Source organism: Callorhinus ursinus, unplaced genomic scaffold (genome assembly GCF_003265705.2).
Source record: "Callorhinus ursinus isolate GAN/ISIS: 27379988/994484 unplaced genomic scaffold, GSC_fseal_2.0 scaffold68, whole genome shotgun sequence".
NCBI lineage: Eukaryota > Metazoa > Chordata > Mammalia > Carnivora > Otariidae > Callorhinus > Callorhinus ursinus.
The window spans coordinates 419,631-440,708 of NW_027397130.1; the positions used below are offsets into that span (position 1 = coordinate 419,631).

Below are 21,078 nucleotides of genomic sequence, written 5' to 3' on the forward strand. Positions count from 1 at the left end.
GGACATGTACTTACTGACATAAGACATTCAACATATACCTCCAGGGAAAAAGCAGCTCACAGAACAGCAGGACACCAAAGGTGCTTGCACAAAGTGGCAGCATGGAGTGTGGTGACGAGCCACAAGCCAAACTGCCTAGCTTCAAATTTGGATCTACCATTTATGATAAAGTGAACCAGCTATGTTACTTTTTCTTTTTGACTATCGCCCCCTCAGTAAAATGAGGATAAAGAGTTAACTGTCAGGGCACCTAGCTGGCTCAGTTGGTGGAACGTGGTGGGGTTGTGGGTTCGAGCCCCACACTGACTATTGAGATTATTAAAAAAAATAAATTATATTTTTAAAAAAATCTTTAAGGGCCACCTAGGTGGCTCCATCAGTTGAGCATCCAACTCTTGATTTCGGCTCAGGTCATGCTCTCAGGGTCGTGGCACTGGGCCTGGAGCCTGCTTGAGATTCTCTCTCCTTTGCCACCCACTGCCACACACATGTGCACTCAAATAAATCTTTAAAAAAAATTTTTTTCTTAACTGGACGCCTGGGTGGCTCAGTTGGTTAAGCATCTGCCTTCGGCTCAGGTCATGATCCCAGGGTCCTGGGCTGCCCGCATCGGGCTCCCTGCTCAGGGGAGAGTCTGCTTCTCCCTCTGCCCACTCCCCCACCTCGGCTCATGTATGCTCTCTCTCAGTCTCTCTGTCTGAAATAAATAAAATCCTTAAAAATAATTGTTTTTTAAAAGAGTAAGCTGCCTTATTAAGACATAAACCTTAGTAGGGTTATGTGAGTCACCGTACAAAAGATGATTAGAATAGAACCTGGCACACAGCAGGTACTCAATGAATGCCCGGCCGCTGGTGTTCACATCCTGTGTAATCCCTCCTGTCTGGGTCGGACACAGTGACAGGCTTCTAACCAAGAGAATTTGGCAAGGGGTGGGAGGCCACTTCTGTGATTTGGTGACACATTATCATGTCTTCTGTCTCGCTAGCAGACCCTGCCCCTTGCCGGCTTCGAGAGAATATGCTGCCACGTAGAGGGGGCCACATGGCAAGGAACATCCAGCAAAGAACTAAAGCCCTTGGTCCAACACCCTCAAGGGTCTGGCTTCTGCCAACTGCCATGACAACATAGAGGCAGACCCTGCTCAAGGCGAGCCTTGACTACAGCCGGGGAGACTGTGATGCAGATTGCCCTGCAAAAAGTCACACCCATTTTCCTGACCCACAGAAACTATGAGATGATAAATGTGTGTTGTGTTAAACCACTCAAGTTTGGGGTAATACAAATATTATGCATATAGACAAATTATTGCATCACAAAAAGTTTGAAAAAATATAAAAGTGTTATTATTTCTTGGCACTAGAATTTGAGGGACTTCAATTTATTATCTTTCTTGCTTTGCTTCACGTTCTAATTTTTCTACACTGATCATGTATTATTTATATAACATTAAAAATCAAATTTAAAATGGACCTTTATTTTCTCTTACAACTGCCCCCTGAAATCTCTTATATGTCATTATTATGCCTAACAGAGTATTTGCACCACCTACAAAGAAATGAAATTTGCTAAGTAATTCATCCTTTCCCCTATATGAATTATCACATTTTCAAAATAGGTCATGAAATGGAATTTTACCTCACTGAAAAACAGTAACAGCAGTTGAAGAAACATAAATGTCAAAAGCGTTCCTAATTAAACTCTAATATAAGACAGCGTAAGAATGAAAAACAACACTAATTAGCAGCTAATGATCTGCATGATCACATTTACCTCTGCTATTTGGAGAATACGGTCCATTACGGACATTCGCATTTGCCCAGGTTGAGTGAGGAGGTTCCCGTCAAGGCGTGAAAAATCAAAAGGGATCAGGCAGGTCACAGAGAGCCACAGTAAAAGCATGTAGCGGGTCTCCCAGGTCTAAGAAGTTAAATCAAAGGAAAATGACTCCAGTATAAAGGACAGAGGTAACCCACATGCCCCACCCACAGTCCTCCCTGCCCTCCCTGCCCACTCAATGCCCACCACAGGCCCTTCAGATGCTATCCACCTCAGAGCCTGCAGTGCAGACCACCGAGAGTCCCTCCCGTATCTCTACTGTACCCCACCACACACACCCTGTAATACAGACAGCTGGGAACCTGGTCAGATGAAACAAACAGCAGAACAAACAGAGAAAAATCACAATAGATCAGTATAATGGCTTCTCTTCACTGGCACCCTTCAGCATACAATCAGCATTTTGAGAAAGTGAAAAACAGATAAAAAGATGGAAAACAGGGGCGCCTGGGTGGTTCAGTCATTAAGCATCTGCCTTCGACTCAGGTCATGATCCCAGGGTCCTGGGATTGAGTCCCACATCGGGCTCCCTGCTCAGCGGGAAGCCTGCTTCTCCCTCTCTCGCTCCCCCTGCTTGTGTTCCCTCTCTCGCTGTGTCTCTCTCTGTCAAATAAATAAACAAAATCTTAAAAAAAAAAAAAAAAAAAGGAAAACAGAAGACTTAAGAATAAAGAAAAATACTCTCAACGTCCAAAGAGGAATGCCCTTATTTCAGGTAGTCAACCCTGGAATTACCCATCGGGGGCACGAGAAGCAGAGGAGAGCTAGGGAAATGATAACCCACATCTTCAACTGAAATTGGGCACATTCACAGAGACAACTCACTGGTGGAGCAGTTATGAACAGTGTGCTCCTCACACTGTGCAAAAGAGTGCTCCCGAAGCAGCCTGACTCCTGGGAAAGGCCTGCTAACAAGGCTAGTCACCAGGGGGCATCCGGGAACTTGGATTTCAGAAGGCTTCCCACCATTCCCTGAGAAGGGGCACTCTCTGTGCCTGGACTATTTGTACAAACCACATCACTTATGTCAAAACCTGCTTTCCTTCTGGGAGTCTGGAATTTCAGTCTATATTTGGCAGAGTACCCACATGACCAGCCCCCAAGAAAAATCCTGCACACCGGTCTCTATGACTTTCCCTGGTGGACAACACTTCATATGTGTCATCACAACTCAGTGCTAGGGAGACTTACAAGTGCCCTGTGTGACCTAACTGGGAGAAGACTCTGGAAGCTTGCTTCTGGTTTCCTCCAAACTGCACCTCATATGCCTTTTCCCTTTGCTGATTTTGCTACTAATGAATCACAACCATAAGAACAACTACATGCAGTCCTACAGTGATCCTAGAGAATCATCAAACCTGGGGGTGGTCCTGGAGACCCCGAAAATAGTTATATTTCAATTTTTAAAAATCTGGAAGGTTGACATAGTTATCACCACACCATATGTAGGCGTATTTTTTCTTTATAAAGAGCTTATTTTAAAAGGAAATAATTTAAGGTAACATAGTAACACAAAAAGCCAAAAGAATAAAAGAGAAGAGGGGCGCCTGGGTGGCTCAGCCGTTAGGCGTCTGCCTTCGGCTCAGGTCACGATCCCAGGGTCCTGGGATCGAGCCCCACATGGGGCTCCCTGCTCCGCGGGAAACCTGCTTCTCCCTCTGCCACTCCCCCTGCTTGTGTTCCCTCTCTCGCTATCTCTCTCTGTCAAATAAATAAAATCTTTAAAAAAAAGATTTGTTTAAAAAAAAAAGAATAAAAGAAGAGAGAGAGGGACACAAAACAGCCTAAGATAAAACTGAAGGAAACAGGAAGATGAAGCCGCCAGTCAGGAGTAGAGCAAACCAGGGAAGAAAGAAGGAGGGATGAGGTTGGGAATGAAAAGGAGGAGAAAGAAGACACTCACTTCATGGTCTCTAGGGTTCTGATCTGTAAACATGTCTAAAACAGGCTGTACGTCGGACACTTCATGAGGAAATAAACGAAGAAATGTTTTATATCCTCGAACCTACCAAATTAAAAAGACACTGAATTATTATATAATTAGAAAACACAGAAAGTAGCAAAATTATCTTTTTCCTCTATCATCAAAGATCACCACCTATCCCACCGAACGATCAGAAAATTATGCCGTATTAGAGTGATACAACTTGTTAAGAATAAACAGGAAAACTCTGCTTCTTACACCATTTCCTATGTTCCTTCCCACCTTAACACATATAACATGTGCTTCATCAGAAATACAGACATGTTACAAACAAATCAGTTTTCCTTCTACCTTGTTTATACAATTGCCCTCTGACACTCAGGAGCGAGTAAGTCCTCAAAAACCTCAAAGGTCCCCAAATTCATTACGGCTTCCATAAAAGCAATGGTACTGCACCTTCAGGAGAGATCCTGCACTCGACCAACTGAGCCACAGAGAAGTGTGCACATGGGCAGCCCACCCATGGGGCCTTCTCACTGGCCAAGGACCTCTCTTCACCACACAGCAGGCACTACTATACTGCACAGCCCCACAAAACCCACCCGAGATGGCTCTGAGTCACTCCCATGGTCAAAACTGCAGTGGTTAAGTTTGTAGGCCAGCAAAGGGATATCACCTGGGAGTTTCTAAGAATGCAGAATATCAGGCCCCACCCCAGACCTGCTTACAGAATCAGCCTCATTAACAAGATCCCGAGGAAATTCATCTGCACATTTTCACCAAGCTTGTCCACCTTCTCCTTGCAAGAAACTCTTCTGAATTACTCATCTCTCTCTCCCTCTCCCTCCTTCCTTCCCCTCCCCCACTTCCTTCCTAGCTAGGTGCTACTTGATCTAGTCAAAGGCAAGATGCTAAGCATCTCAGACATGGTTTCAGCCAAAGGACCCACAGATCACTACCACTAACATCTGATCCCCAACATATGGTAAAAAGAGAAAGAATGAAACCCACAAATTATGTGTGAAAACCATCTTTCCTGAAAAATAGCATTTGGAAAGTAATTTCTGGACCGAGTATTTAAGAAAGTATTCTGTCCACTATAAAGTGCTATGTAAATTTTACCTTGGTGATGATGTAAAGAAATTTAAAAGCCAGATGTATGAGGTCAACTGAAGATGTCTTATCTTGCACTATATCCAACAACAAGTTCATCATCCATTCTAGGGAAAAACATATGCAAAACATTTACTACAAAATTAAACATTAATATGTTATCAAAACAAAATGCCAAAAAAAAAAGACTTTATTTATAAATATAAGAGTGATTCAGGGGCGCCTGGGTGGCTCAGTCGTTAAGCATCTGCCTTCAATTCAGGTCATGATCCCAGGGTCCTGGGATCGAGCCGTGCATCGGGCTCCCTGCTTCTCCCTCTCCCACTACCCCCTGCTTGTGTTCCCTCTCTAGCTGTCTCGCTGTCAAATAAATAAATAAAATCTTAAAAAAAAAAAAAAAAAGTGATTCAATATTAGTAAACCTACATGGTCCAAATATCAATAGAGCAAAAGAAGAAAAACACTTTCATCATAACAGTTTCTAAAAGAACAAAATTAATACAACATTCATCCTCTCTTTTAAAATGCAGGAGAGAGGGGCGCCTGGGTGGCTCTGTCGTTAAGCATCTGCCTTTGGCTGAGGTCATGGTCCCAGGGTCCTGGGATCGAGCCCCACATCGGGCTCCCTGCTCAGCGGGAAGCCCACTTCTCCGTCTCCCACTCCCCCTGCTTGTGTTCCCTCTCTCGCTGTGTCTCTCTCTGTCAAATAAATAAATAAAATCTTAAAAAAAAAAAAATGCAGGAGAGAGACACCTAGGTGGCTCAGTTAAGTGTCCAACTCTTGATTTCAGCTCAAGTCATAGTGTTGAGATCCAGCCCCACATTGGGCTCTGAACTGGGCAAGGAGCCTGCTTAACATTCTCTGTCTCTCTCCCTCTCACTACCCCTCCCCCCACTACTCACGCACATGTGTTCTCTCTCTAAAATAAAGTAAAATAAAATAAAATGCAGGAGAAATATTCTTATTTTTAAAAAATTATTCTATCTCAAACTAATATCTAATACCATGCTTTACAGAAGATACCTCCTACAACTACTATGATTTAGTGATGAGCACATTCTAACCAATGTAATAAGGCAGAAAAAAAGGATTTCCACTTCCAGTTATAAAGGAATAACTTATATGGAATTGCTCTACCACCAAAAATTAGAACATGAGACAAATATGTGACAAATCTATTTCCAGACACTGGAACAACAAGGCAGCGCAAGGCAACAGACCAGTTGGGGTCTACAGCTGCCCCAGGCTGTGCGCCGGGAGGTAATTTTTAGAACTCAGCACAGGCAGGGGAGGGGACTCAAAGAGAGCAGAGGCCGAGGCCCGAGGAGGCGGAGTCAGCTGAAATCTGCAGGGCAGAGGGATGAAGAGGAAGGAACGCAGAGAATGAGCTCCAGAAGTCTGAAGAGGTCCCCTCGCGTCTTTGGCTGAATGCTCACAAGCACTGGGAGGGGTCCACAAGGCCAGGTAAGAACAACTACCAGAAAGCACTGAGGCAAAGAGTCTCCAGCCGACACGGGGCCAACATCCAAATTCCATCAAGCCAGAGTAGAGTCCATGTTGAGCGCCCAGGGCAACCAGTAGACAAGACACTCCAGACAAGCCTTTCCTTAAGTAGTAAGGCTAAATTAGAGAAAAACTAGAGAAAAAGTGAGACCTGCCCTAACAAGGCTTTAACAGGATCAAAAGGATACAATGATTTACAATTAACTAAACTGCCTAGCAAATCTGAACACTCTTTAAAGACAAAAAATTTAAAACCACCATCATAATAATCACAATGTCCATCATCCACTCAAAAATTACGAGGCATGTGGCTATCTAAAGTTACGGTGACTCCTAACGGGGAAAATCAGTCAACAGAAATTCCCTAGACAAAGAAGATATCAACTTTAGAGCAAGTATCATAAATACTATAAATACTAAAACATGCTCAAGGATGTACAAGAAAACGTGAATAATACGAAGCAAAGAAATGAAGATACAAACACAAACAGCTTCAAGAGCTAGAAAAAATAAGATCTGAAATGAAAAAGTAACTAAATGAGATTAACAACATATTAGGTACTGCAGAAGAAAAGATCAGAGAACTCAAAGATACAGTAACTAAACTTCTACACTACAGGGGGCGGGGGGCTAGAACAAGCAGCCTCAGGACCATGTGCAGCAGTGTCAAGTGACCAACACACAGGTAACCTGAGTCCTGGGGGAGAGCAGAGAGGCAAAGGCAGAGAAATATGTATAGAAATAGTAGTCAAAATTATTCCAAATTTGATGAAAACTGTAAACCTATTAATCCAAAAGGTTTAACAAACTCCAAGCAGGATAAATGGAAAGAAAATTACACCATGACATGTCATAATGAAATTGCTGAAAGCCAGCAATAAAAAAAAAAAAAAAAAAAAAAATTCTACCAACTGCCAGAGAAAAAGCCCACTTTACATGGAGAAACAAAGAGAAGAATAAAAGACAGACCTCTTGTCAAAACCAATACAAACCAAAGGCAGTAGGACCATATCTTTTAAAATGCCAAAAGAAAAAACTGTCACCCTAGAATTCTATAATCAGCAAAATCTCTCAAAAGTGAAAATGAAACAAAATATCAAAAGCTGAAAGAATTCACCACCAGTAAATCTGCACCAGAAAAAAATGATAAGTTTTGAAGTCAAGCAAAAAATAAACGAGACCAGATAGAAACTACAATCTACATAAAACAAAGAATAAAGGTGGAAATGGTAAATACAGGAATATTAGACTTGGGGTGCCCGGGTGGCTCAGTCGGTTAAGCATCAGACTCTTGATTTCCACTCAGGTCATGATCTCTGAGTTGTGAGATGGAGCCCCAGTCCAAGCTCAGCATGAAGTCTGCTTGAGATTTTCTCTCCCTCTGCCCCTCCCCCTATTTTTTTAAAAAGATGTATTTATTTATTTTTATAGAGAGAGCGTGTGAGAAACAGCCCGAGAGGGAGAGGGAGAGAGAATCTCAAGCGGACTGAGTGCAGAGCCCAACACGGGGCTTGATCTCACAACCCTGAGATCAGGACCTGAGCAGAAACCAAGAGTTGGTCACTTAATCCAACCGCACCACTTAGGCACCCCTCCACAAAGGTAACTTTGAACTTTTTTTTTTTTTTTAAGTAGGTTCCACAACCAGTGTGGAGCCCAACATAGGACTTGAACTCACAACCCTGAGATCAAGACCTGAGCTGAGATTGAGTTGGACACTTAACCAACTGAGCCACCCAAGCAACCCTGAATATTTTTTAAAGGATGAAAATGTATAACCACGGATAAAGAGATCAAACTAGCATTATTATTTACAAAGTATGTATTTACTGCTTTGAAAACACAAAAGAAACTGAAAAGCTAGTGAACTATTTAATTACACAACAACTCTAAACATTACACCCAGTTGAAGCAGCCAGTCACAAAAGTCCACATTCCGTCTACTCCATTATGGGAAATGCTCAGAAAGCACAAATCCGGGGACAGAAAGCGCATCAGTGGTCCAGGAACTAGAGGGAGAGCGGGACAGCTGCGGGTGGATATGGGCTGCTTCTGGGGGTGACGAAATGTTCAGGAATTGGTGGTGATGGCTGCACAACTCTGGGATATACTAAAAACCAATGAAGAATACACATAAAAGGGTGAACTCTATGGCGTGTAAGTTATACCTCACCACATGAGCACAAGCAGCTTTCACCCCAGAGCAAAACTCTGAACAGACCACTTAGGGCAAGTGAAGCGCTCCCCGGAGGGGATGTGAGCTCCCCAGATAAAGGAAGGACTTCATTCTGCCATGTGGAACATCCTCAACCAACTCACCTGCTCCCAGAGAAAACGTGCCCATCCACTCAGAATCCTGAGTGGCAGAATCCTCTCAGGAGAGGTTTAGCTGGAAACACTCCAACATAAAATAGAAGCAGAGGAACCCCCATCTACACCCATTCAGTCTTAAATATGGACAGAACCAATAACACGAAAAGACCAAATTACACAGAAAAGCTGACTCCAGAGGAAAGAGGTGAACTCGGGGAAGAGCAGAGAACAGCCAGAACTAGACCAAGAGACTCAGAAAGATGGCACTGCCATTCCACAAGGATAGAGACCAGAAAAACAGATCATTCCACATGCTTATCTCAGTAACCCTCACCACCCCCCTCCAAGATGCAATAAGATGAAAATAAAGTGATACAAATACACAAAGGAACAGAGAAGAAAAAACAACAGCCAAGAGATGTCAGCTGTGACTTAGAAACTGGACAGCAGCAGGGAAAGCCACGGTAACTGGAGCAGCCCAGCAAGGAGTCAGAGCTGAGGGGCCAGGAACGGCCCAGGGCAGGACACAGCGAGGGCTGAAAACAGGAGGAGTGCTCTAGGGTCTCCCAGCCACAGCCCCTTTTAGGCAGAAGATGAGAGCTTTACCTCTCCAGAGTGGTGAACACCAAAGCCATTAGCCACATTTGAGGTTTTTTTTTTTTTTATTTAACTCAAATAAAATTTTAAATTCAGTTCTTCAGTCATACTAGCCATATTTCAAGTGCTCAGCAATCCCATGTGGCTAGTGGTGACCTTACCAGACAGCACCAGATCTAGAACATTCCATCATCACACAAAGCTCTACTGGACAGAAGTGCTCTGGAGAGGGTAGGTCCAAGAGGAAGCCAGGACACATCTGACAACTGCCACGTAGTCAGCTCCTATTCAACAAGGAGTAGGCATTCCAGGCTAGGAGGCCCACAGCGGGACCCTCCCCAACAGGGCCCCAGCGCCCAGCAGCTAGCCATGTGCTCCCCAGACAGGAACATCCGACCCATAAGACGACTTCGAAAAATACCAAACCAAGGACAAGAGCGCTTAGACAGTAAAAACAATGGACAAAATAAATTCAAGAACATCTTCCACATGCAAAACAAAGATCAAAAAGCAAAACTATGTGGGAAAAGCTAAGGGACCCAGAGGAGTGATCCCTCCAGTGATCACTCCTGGAAACCTAACATCCAATTCACAGGGACATCAAGAAAGAGAAAGCAGAAGCAGAGAAATGACCAATAACACACCAGAAGTCCACTGCGCCAAAGGATGTAAGTCTTCAGGTTAAAACTGTCCTGCTAATGCCCAGCATAACAGAAAAGGCCCAGAGCAATTCACACTCTGATAAGACATCAGTTTCTGGAAACTTTCAGTAACAAAAAAGTGTCCTGAAAAAGAAACTTGGACTTGGTAACAGTGGATGAGGGAACCATGCCTTCCGTCTTCAGCCAGCCAAGCTATCAACCAAGTATGAAAATGCATTTATTCTGGGGGCGCCTGGGCGGCTCAGTTGGTTAAGTGACTCTTCGGCTCAGGTCATGATCCTGGAGTCCCGGGATCCAGTCCCGCATCGGGCTCCCTGCTCAGCAGGGAGTCTGCTTCTCCCTCTGACCCTCCCCCCTTCTCATGCTCTCTCTCTCTCCTTCTCTCTCTCAAATAAATAAATAAGTCTTTTAAAATAAATAAATAATAAAACCAAATTGGAATAATTCTGTAGGTCTAAAAAAAAAAGGAAAGGAAAAGAAAATGCATTTCTTCTGCCTGAGACGGTGAGAATTCAGAAAGCTTACCTTCTACAAAACCTGGTGGTTACCTGAAGAAGAAAAAAAGAGCACACACAGCACCAGCCCACTTTTTAAAAGGCGCATATGTGTCCGCTAAAGCTAACCCCTAATGCCTCACATGGTAACATGTTTGAAGTTTCAACAGCCCTGTGGGGCAGGTAGTGCTAATAATCCCCATTTTGCAGGTGAGGACACCCAGGCCAGAGCAGCTGAGTGGTGGCACTGGGTATGCAAATCCAGGCAGTCTGGCCTGGGTCTCAAGCACCTAACCCCCACCCTGTGCTGCTTTTTAATTTAAGTTACTATTGCTACCTTCCTCCTTCCTAATTTCACTGCCAGGAGTGTTACTTTTGCAGACAGAAAAAAGAAAAAAAATTGTTATCAGAATGAAACAGGTCAAAAAGAAACAATGAGAAAAGAAACAAAAAGCCACTCCCCTTATACTAAGTTAAGGAAACCCAAGCCTCACTGCCTCCATCTATAAAACAGAGCTGACCATAGATCATATATGATCTATATGAGGATTAAATGGTGACCCCCGTAAAGCACTCGGTTCTAACAAAATGTGCCTGGCAAACAAACTGATTAAAATACACACGATGAGCAAAAAAGAGCTTCTTAAGTAACAGCAAGGAAGAAAGAAGCTCAAATACATCTGCCCACAGCCTAGAGCAACATTTAGAACTCCTAGGACTATCACAGTCCACTAGCATTAAGTGGCCCTACTAACAACAAATAAGCACGGGGCACTGCATCCTGACACCCTCTGCTGGCAAATACAAAGACACACACATCCCAGCACCACGCACGAGGCCTCTGCGATCCTCTGTACGTGAAGGATCAAAACCCAAATCATTAGCCTCTGTTCTTACCAAGGTGTGGGTCCAACAGATGAGGCTGCTCCTGGTATTTGTCCATTATTACTAAAAAGAAAAACATGGGAATTAACACCCTTGAGGTACGTGTGCACACAAGGCCCGGGAATCCTCAGTTCTCCCCCTGCTGACTGCTCTGGTTCGGCTCTTAAGAGCAAAGGCCACCGGCGGCAGCCCCCCAGCGCCACCACACCCCCCACTCGCTCAGCACACCTTCCTTTCCCCCCACCCATCAAGCCCACAGACACCTTCGGCCCCTTTACTCCTCCCTGCGCAGAACACACTGCGCGTTGTGCCCTCCCCGGGCCCAGCCCTTCAGAGCACACGCCCCCCCGTCCCACGCAGCCCGGTTTCCGCTCCTTCCAGGAGCCGGCGCTGCTGCCATCAGATCCAAAGACCCCTCGCCTGTGACAGGCACCCTGCGCCACACCGCTCCACACCTGCCGGCTTCCCGGGAACGGCGAGCCCGGCTCTCCGCGGGCACTGCGCTCACCGCACAACAGCTCCGTGCCCAAGACACTGGCTCGCTCACCCCAGTCCGCAGCCAAAGAAACAGGCTCTGAAGGGCGATGAGGCACTGAGCCCAAGTGCAAGCGCGCATCAGCCCCGGGGTGTATCAGCGAAGCACACGCCGTGTCCGCGGCCGCCGCGCGGCCCTCCCCCGAAGCCAGAGGCCCGTCACCGCAAACCGAGGAAGGCAAAACTCGGCGGAAATTTACTCCGCAGAAAAGGCCCACGACGACGGCTTTACTGAGTCACAAGGCGCTTCCGATCCCACTCTGGGGCCCCGGGGAGTCGCGCCCGCATCAGTCCCTGCAGACAGGGGTTCCCCGGGGGCCGAACTCGGCGCAGCGACACCAGCCAGCAACCTGCGCCGCGCGCCCCCCGCAGGGCCCCCCGCAGGGCCCCCCGCAGGGCCCGGGGCGACGGCGCTGCCCCCCGACGGCACCGCCGCCTGCTCCCCCGCCCTCTCCGCGCCTTTGTCTGCGGCGCGCGGGCCCGCGGCGGCTCCCCCTCTCCCGCCCGCCCGCCGGCCCACACGGCCGTCTCGGAGGAGCCGTGCTTCGCTGGCTCCCGCCGCCCGGCCGCCCCGCGGAGGCCAACGCCAGGGTCCTCACGCCCAACCCTCCGCGCCCCTCCTCCAACGGGCAGGCGGGGGAGGGAGCGCCCACCGCCCCTCGGCCGCCCGCGCACGCTCCCCCGGGGGCGCGCCCCACGCGAGCTCACGAAGGAGGCGCAGCGGCAGCCCGACAGCACGCACGGCACCGGGCCGGGGCCCCGCGCGCACCTCGGAACCGCTCCAGGGCGCCCTCCCGGGCCGCACGGTCGCCGAGCACCTTCCGCAGGCTGCCGAGCAGCGCGCGGACCTCCGCGCTCTCGCCGAACGCCTCGAGGGCGCCGCCGCGGGCCAGCGCCTCGTCCTCCGCCCCGTCCTCCAGCGCGCCCGCGGCCGGCTCCTCGCCCAGGGCCATCGTCGGCGTCCCGGGCCGCGCCCGCGGGCTCGCAGCCCGGCTACGCCCTATAGCACCGGGGCGCGGAACGCGGCTCGAGGCCGGCTGAGGGACGACGGCTGAGCCAGAGGCGGGGGCTACCGACGCTGGCCCCGCCCCGCGACCTCTGACCCCGCGCCTCGGACCCGCTACGGAGCGCGCCGGCCGCCAAAATAGCGAGCACGGGGGTGATGCCGAGCCCTGTGGGGCGGGGCCCGGTGGAAGGAGCCTGGATCGGGCGGAGCCTGCTGCGCGGGCTGGGGGCGGGACCAGGGGAAGGCGGGGTGGGGGTCAGCTCGTGGCTGGAGCCCCGGAGGGTTGGGGACTGAGCCCGTGGGAGGCGGCGGGGCTTTCTAAGCCTGTGGATGGGGCCGGAGCGGGGGGACCTGAGCCCGTGCGGGAGGCGAGGTGGGAACGGAGCCTGTGGGCCGGGGGGGAGGGGGGAAGGACGGAGCCTGTGGGTGGGATTGGGGAGGGGCGTCTGAGCCGGGGGTGGGGTCGGGGCGGGGGTGGGACCTGAGCTTGTGGGTGGGATGGGGTGGGGCGGAGTCTGAGCTCATTGGTGGGTGAGTCTGAGGCTGCGGGGGGCCGGGGGCGGGTCTGAGCCCAGGGTGGGGTGTTGGGGGCGGGGTCGCGACCAGAGTGGCCGGAGGGCGCTCAGGCTCCGAGCCCCCCCCCCCCCCCCCCCCCCGACTCCTCACCCCCCTACACACACGAGCGACGCGGGTCGCGCCGTCACATCCCACAAATATGGGTTCTGCGATGATAGCAGTTTCTGCTTTGAAATGTCACGTGTCTGGAAGGATGCGTCTGGGGTGGAGCTCTTTCTAGAAAGTCTTAACAGGCTCGCCTGTCGCGGTGGGACCGGCCTCCTGACCGCCAGGCCTGCTGGACAGTCACACTCCTTTAAGGGAAATCTGGGCGCCCCTACCACCGTGAAATTGGTAATTTTGCAAGGAGTAATAAAGGCGTGGCCACGCCTTCAGCGACGTGCCGCGGACGGCCAGTGCCTCGCAGATCCCGCCCCAGTGCCACCTGCCCCAACCCCCCTTCAAGGATGTCAGCCCCGACGTCCCCAACCAACCGGCCAATCCGGCCATCTGACCACAGTGGACACCCCTGACACCCCACCGTGGGCACACCCCACTGCCCAAGGCTCTCCCCTACCCTCGGCCTCTTGTTATCCCGCGACAGACACGCCAGCTGAAAAATGGAGTGCGGAGCAGGTTGGGCGGTGGCTGCAGCCACAATACCTGTCCCCCACAATACTGAGGGCCTTTCCTTCCATCTGTCCTACCTCGCAATGGGAGGGCTCGCAGCTCCATTCAGCCCCAGAGATGCCGCTCAAGAGGTGAGACCCATCTCCTGGTCTCCAGCTCTGCCTGAGCCTGAGTCCACGGGGAGATGTGACCCCAACTTCACCTACGCAAATCGCAGATCTGTGTGACTCTGTAACAATCACCATGAAAATATCCCAACTCCCCCAGATCACAATACAGAATGAGCCTGTTGAAAACCTATCAGGGGCGGGGGGGGGGGGCCCTCTGTACATCAGCCCAACTGCAAGGAGGATGGAGGCACACAGCACAGCCGTTCCATCCCTGAACCTCCTACTTTATTAGTCCCTGAAGCCATCTCTGGTGTTGCCACCCCTACTTATTTGCAAAGCAGGGAGGCAGGGATGCAGCCTGGCTTCTACTTGAGAAGCTTCCTCATCGTGCCCAGGGATGGGCTCCTGTACCCCTGCCCAAAGTGGTTCCAGTGGTTTAGGTAGTTAAAGAGCTGGTACAGCAGCAGTCGCTTGTCGAACCCTGGAGCCTTGGGGATCTTCCGGTGGTAGGCAGTGAAGAAGGATCTGGGAAACCCCCCAAACATCAAAGCAATTGCCAGTTCAAACTCAGAATGTCCATAGAAGGAAGCTGGGTCATAAACAACGGGCCCCGAGTCGTCCTCAGCCACGTTTCCTGACCAGAGATCCCCATGAAGAAGGGCAGGGACGATCTCTAGACCACAAAACAGATCTGGGATCTTCACCTAAGAAAAATAATTATTGCACACAGAGTTACCATGGGATATGAGCCATGGCCGCCTCATCCAATACTTGGAAATAAGGCAGAGATGACCTCATGTTTGTTCTGGGTCCAACCACAGCCTGGTCTATGAAGCCCAGAGACCCTCTGAGTCCAGGAGAATGCGACATTATCTTACTATTAGTAATTTAGGTCTGGACAGTCCACAGCACTAATGACGTTCCTACAGCAGAGACCTCAGTGGACGCGGCCCTGTAGAATCTGGGCCAAATGACCTGAGTGCAGGGTTTTTTTAGGCAACCTGGCAAACTTTCTCTACTATCCTTTTATTTCTCAGCACATATATGCCTGCACCTCTTCTGTATACAACTGGTTACTTCATTACTGAGTTAAACAAAATTTCTTCGCTGCATGGTCACCCTGGATTGACACGCAAATTCTGTTTTTAACATTTGGAGAGTTATCTGCTACCTACATCTCTAAGAGATGAGACATTCATGCTTTGGAAAAGAACAGGGTAAGAGTGACTATGAAAGCAATAGTAAATGCCAGCATTTATGAGCCAAGCACCTGCGTTTCGTGTGGGCAAAGCTTGAGGTTGAGTACTTGGTGACCTAGCCAGTGAGAGTTGCACTCAGGGGCCAAGTATGTCTTCAGGTACCATCCCCTTCCCAGGTTCCCCATCAGGCCAACAGTCCGGAACTTATGTGTCCACACTTGACCAGCGCTGCTCCAGGGCTCCATTCTACCAGAGGACCCCACACAAATGCGATGGGCTAATAAAAGGACAGCCCCTGACCCACCTGTAGCTGTGACCAGAGCTCTCGTGCCTCTCGGTCGGCGTAGTCCTTCTCAATGAGGTCCAGCTGCGCTTGGAGACGGTACCGGGCAAAGAAGGTGGGCCAGTCTTCCTGCCACTCATTCACCTGGATGGCGAGATGAGGCTGAGGCTGCAGTCGGTGCTCACAGGGCAGAGCCATACATGGGGACTGCCCAAACCCAAACCCAATCACTAAGAGACAGACCAAATATTACAGCTAGCCACCAGAAGAGATGGGGGAGTCATTAACAATACTCAGTCCAGGGGCGTCTGGGTGGCTCAGTCGTTGGGCGTCTGCCTTCGGCTCAGGTCATGGTCCCAGGGTCCTGGGATCGAGCCCCGCATCGGGCTCCCTGCTCCGCGGGAAGCCTACTTCTCCCTCTCCTGCTCCCCCTACTTGTGTTCCCTCTCTCACTGTGTCTCTCTCTGTCAAATAAATAAAAAATCTTTAAAAAAAACAATACTCAGTCCAAAAGAGGGCAGATAAACAGGAAAAAGTGAAACAAGATAGGACAAATAAAAAACAAACAGCAAGATAACAGATTCAGCCCTAACCATATCAATAAGCACATTACATGCAAAGGGTCTAAGTACCCCAGTTAAGAGACTTGATTCCAAGCTGTGTATGAGAAATGCACTTCACGTATAAAAACAGAAATAGGGTAGGGGGATAGAAAAGATACACCATGCTAACATGAGTCGAAAGAAAGCTGGAATGGCTGTACTAATACAAGACAGTAGATTTCAGAGATGAGAATATCATAAGAATAAAGAAAGTCATTTCACGACGGAAAGCAGGTCAACTGATGACTAGGACATAATAATCCTAAATGTCTGTACCACTGATATATGGCAAATACGCACAGGAATAGGCATCCCGCGTCACTGCCCATCAGGGGAAATAGAACCTCAGGGAGACACCACAGCACACTCACCAGGATGGCTAAATAATTTTAAACAGTGGAAACTACCAAGAGCGGCCAGGATGTGGAGGAACTGGAACCCTCATCCACGGTTGGTGGGAATGTAAAATGGTACGACCGCTTGGGGAAATATGTTTGCAGTTTCTTAAAAAGTTAGGGGCGCCTGGGTGGCTCCGTCAGTTAAGGGTCTGACTCTTGATTTCCGCTCAAGTCATGATCCCAGGGTCGTGAGATTAAGCCCACGTCGGGCTCCACACTCAGCGGGAATTCTGCTTGAGGTTCTTTCCCTCTCCCTCTGCCCCTCCTCCCGCTCACTCTCACTCTAAAATAAGTAAATAAATCTTTTTTTTTTTTAAGTTAAATATGAACCTACCGTATGACCCAGCCATTTCCCTCCTAGGTATTTACTCAAGATAAGTGGGAGCATTTGTCTCCACAAACTCTTGTACACAAAGGTTCATAGCAGCTTTATTTGTGAAAGCAAAACCTGGAAACTACTCAGATGCCCATCAGCAGGTGAATGGATAAACAAACTACAGTTCATCCTACAAAGGAACGGACTTTGAACACATGCAACAACATAGAGGAGTACCATGAAATGATGAAGCTGAGTGAAAGAAGCAGGAGAAAGGCACACCGTATGATTCCATTTACGTTAAATTCTATGAAATACAGACTTATCTCTAGTGACAGTGGTTACCAGGGGCAGGGAAGGGCAAGAGGAACTTTGGGGTGATGGGTATACCCGTCCCAACTGTGCTGATTGGTTCACGGGTATCTACATATGTCAAAACTTGCAAAATTGTACAATTTAAATGTGCAGCTTATTTTATGTCAATTATACCTTAATAGAATTTTTTTTTAAACATGCAAAGCTCATTTCATACAAAGTGTCACTTTGGGAAACCCCTCTGGGGAGGGCCTCTCCAGAGAGCATGCCTCGCAGTGACCTTCAGACACATGTCCGTGGACTCCCTGTGCCGGATGCTGTGGTTGCTCAGCCCAGGGTTCACCCACTTGGTGCTGGGTGTGCCTCAAAAGCAGGAGGGGAGGCCCTCTCCCCAGACAGCCTGAGGCACATGGGGTGGCAGATCCTCCTTCCCCATCTGTCTGCACAGGCTCCCAGTGTCCAAGGCTCCATCTTCCTTCTGGATGACCAGGTCATAAAAGACACAGATTGAGCATCAGGAGCTGGACACCAGCATTGGCTAGCCCCGTCCCTCCTCCTGGACAGAGGGACTGTGATCCCCTCACCCAGAAAGGGCAGGACTTTCCCCTGAGCGGCCAAAGGCAGGGCCACCTGAGCGCACCGCTGGTGGGACCCAGCCTTCACCTTGACAGAGGGGCAAGGCAGTGAGGGGGTTCTGGCCCACACTCTGAAGCCAGCCTGTGGGTCAATCCTGGCCCTCCACTCACTAGCCACATGGCCTCAGGGCACTGCTTGGCTTCTTTGCATATCTGTTTCCTCATCTATAAAATGAGCCAAATGACAACACCCACCCCCTAAGGTTGCTACAGCAACTGGGTGACTGATGTTGGATGAAGCACTTAGAGATGTGCCCAGGGAGTGGCCGTGCACGAAATGCCAGCGGTCCCAAGGGGGCTTAACACACCAGGAGTCTGAGAAGCCTGCTGCCGCCGCTCAGGGTCACCCCACCAATGGCTACAACCCCCTGAAGGCCCACACATCCCTCCCAAGGAGCAGGACCCTCCAGGAGCTCCATGCAGGACCATCTGTCCCAGCTTAAGGTGGACCAAGTGTCCACCCAGGGCCCTCACCCCTTCTTGGCCAGTTGCAGCTGAGTTAAATAGGTTCATTGATCCTGGGTTTCAAGGGGCACACAGGGGTTGCCTGTGTCCCTAATGGACCAGTCCCATTCTCATCGACTTCACAGACTGGGGTTTTGTGTGTGATTTCATCTCCTGGTTCTTGAAAAGTCACTGTGCAAGGTCAGCTGTGTCTTTGGAGAGCCCACAGTTCTTAACATCTGAAGCAGGACACCAAGCCCCATTCAGCCACAATGGCCACCGGCTCCCGGCAGATGTGTGACCCTGGGGGAGCTGGCTTCAGCAGAGATTCACAGAGCCCTAACAAGCCTGGGAAACCACTGTGTGTATAGAGCTTGAGGGACCCCAGAGGTGAGGGCTGCCCAGGGGCTGAGATCCCTAAGTCTGGCTCAGGCTTCATAAGGGTCCTGCCCCAAGCGCCATCTACCTGGGAGACTTGCCCTCTGCCCACACCGGAGAGACAGGGAGAGACAAAGGCTATCTAGTCTACACTTCCATTCACACGAAATGCCTAGAATGGGCAAATCCATAGAGACAGAAGAGGTGAGTTGTTAGCAGGGCCTGGAGGCAGGGGAATGGGGAATGACTGCTAACTGGTATGTGATTTCTGAGGGTGATGAAAATGTTCTGTCATTAGTGGTGATGGCTGCACAACACAGGAAATATACCAAAAACCACGGAATTGTACACATTTTCCTGGGGTTTTTTTAAGTAGGCACTGTGCCCAGCATGGAGCCCAACTCGGGGCTTGAACTCATGACTCTGAGATCAACACCTGAGCAGAGATCAGGAGTCAGATGCTTAACTGACTGAGCCACCCAGGTGTCCCTGTACACTTTGAAATAACGGGGTTTACGTCACAAGAATTACAACATCCTGGGGCAGGTGACCGGGACCTGATCCCTGACATGGAATGCTGCCTCACGCCCACCCACTTCAGTCCCCTACATTCATCACACAAGCCCCTGCCGTAAGGCCTCTGCACCTGCCGTACCTCTGCTTGGATGCTCTCTCACCTGCCCCACAGCTTCCCACCTCCTCCCAGCTCAGCTCAGTGAACTTCTGCCTCTGCCCTCCTAACCCAGGTATCTCGGCTCACACTCTGAGTTCAGAAATCAGGCTGTCTTCCTGGTGCCCAGACGACTGGCCCTCTGGCACCTACAAGGGATGGGGCGACAGCACTGGGGCATTGGGAGCAGTCATCAGCTAAGCAGGGACATCCTCATGTGGGCACTCACCTGAGGGATGAAGCCACAGCACGTCACCGTGTGGAAGCCAAACTTGGTCACATACCGGGGCTCGGCCCCCTCAGCCCTCCAGCCTGTCGACAGAAAGAGCTGCTGTCTCTCTTAAATGCCAGAGCACAGCCGAGCGCTAGCACAGGCCTGGGCTCTGCAGGGACGCAGCCCTCTGAGGGTGTATTACACGTGGTAGCCGCGAGTCCGCACAGGGGCCGACCAGGACCCTCCTGCCGCGGGCACACTGGCCCGCAGGGCTGGGCATAAACAGCGTTGTGAGCCAATCCTACCCACCTGGGAGCGCCAGCAGAATTCTCACTTAACAGCGTCATCTGCACAACGCTGCTGCGTAATGTGCAATTCAGCCTGCTGTGAAAACACACCGGGAGCACCAACCCAGGTAGACACAGCGGGCGAAGGGCGCACAGAAGCAGTGAACGTACCCACTGTGTTCTCCTCCTCCTTTGACTTATCCCTGAGCTTCTGGTTGTGAAGGTGCAGGTCCGCCATCTGGTCTCCGAGTTTTGATGCCTGACTGAGGAAGGAGGAGAGGAGCGGCTTCACACAGGAAATCACCACAACCAGAGCAAATGCTCCGCGCAGAGAAACGTTCTAAATCCCTTAAAAACTACTCTCCATTCCTTAAAAAGTGAGAAATGAACTGCAGGCTATGACCCTTTCTGAAAAACAAAATAGTATAAAATCACCAAGTGGGAGTGGGCTGGTGGTCTTCAACAGAAGCCCTGGGAGGTGCAGGGAATTAAGGAACAGAGGCTTAACAAGTTAGGGAAAAACCAGCTCCGAAGTTTTGTAAAAACAAATATAAATCACGTATTAAAAAAAGACTGCACCAAAATGTTAGCACTGGCCATTCTTTGCTGATGGAACTACAGGTGGCTTTATGTCTTCTTTACATGAATTCATGGTTTCCACCGTTTTTAAACGTTGAATATACATACCTTTAATAATTAGATAAAAATTTAAGGACTTCAGATAATTACTAGATCAACTTCAGTCTGCCCAATTTGCACTAACACGAGTGCACTCTAAAGCATAAGGCCAGGGATGGTTCCAACGCGCTTCTTTGATGCTGAGTCATTGGAGCCAAACTAACCCAAAACCACACAGAAAGCAAGAACTCCTTCTTTTTGTTAAGAATCCAGGGGCAGGGGCGCCTGGGGGGCTCTGTCAGTGAAGCATCTGCCTTCGGCTCAGGTCATAATCCGAGGGTCCTGGGATTGAGCCCCTCTTCAGGCTCCCTGCTCAGTGGGGAACCTGCTTCTCCCTCTGCCTCTGCCTCTTCCCTCTGCTCATGCTCTCTCTCTCAAATAAATAAATAAATCTTTAAAAAAATAATAATAATCCAGGGGTGGGGGTATGATCCTGGCCCCGCCTCTGGTAACTGGGCAACCAGCAAGGGCCTGCTCCCTTTCTCTCTCTCCC

The 21,078-nt window shown here is 49.6% G+C and overlaps 2 protein-coding genes across 6 annotated transcripts in view; both read right to left on the reverse strand.

Moving 5' to 3' along the window:
• TBCD (tubulin folding cofactor D) overlaps window positions 1–12,938 on the reverse strand; it is a 158,211-nt gene extending 145,273 nt beyond the window's left edge. For 3 of the 4 annotated variants that reach the window (XM_025859685.2, XM_025859681.2, XM_073886120.1), the window contains exons 1-5: window positions 12,635–12,937; window positions 11,344–11,394; window positions 4,886–4,983; window positions 3,743–3,844; window positions 1,774–1,920 (exon numbers count right to left, since the gene is read on the reverse strand). In XM_025859685.2, coding sequence (XP_025715470.1) covers window positions 1,774–1,920; window positions 3,743–3,844; window positions 4,886–4,983; window positions 11,344–11,394; window positions 12,635–12,818 — 582 coding nt within the window. In that variant the 5' untranslated portion in view covers window positions 12,819–12,937. Of the gene's footprint in view, window positions 1–1,773; window positions 1,921–3,742; window positions 3,845–4,885; window positions 4,984–11,343; window positions 11,395–12,634 lie in introns of all 4 variants that reach the window. The other variant, XM_073886119.1, reaches the window with a different exon arrangement.
• A 1,491-nt stretch (window positions 12,939–14,429) lies between these two features.
• FN3K (fructosamine 3 kinase) overlaps window positions 14,430–21,078 on the reverse strand; it is a 9,295-nt gene continuing 2,646 nt past the window's right edge. For both annotated transcript variants that reach the window (XM_025859791.2, XM_073885998.1), the window contains exons 3-6: window positions 20,079–20,170; window positions 19,636–19,718; window positions 15,670–15,792; window positions 14,430–14,870 (exon numbers count right to left, since the gene is read on the reverse strand). In XM_025859791.2, coding sequence (XP_025715576.1) covers window positions 14,532–14,870; window positions 15,670–15,792; window positions 19,636–19,718; window positions 20,079–20,170 — 637 coding nt within the window. In that variant the 3' untranslated portion in view covers window positions 14,430–14,531. The remainder of the gene's footprint in view (window positions 14,871–15,669; window positions 15,793–19,635; window positions 19,719–20,078; window positions 20,171–21,078) is intronic.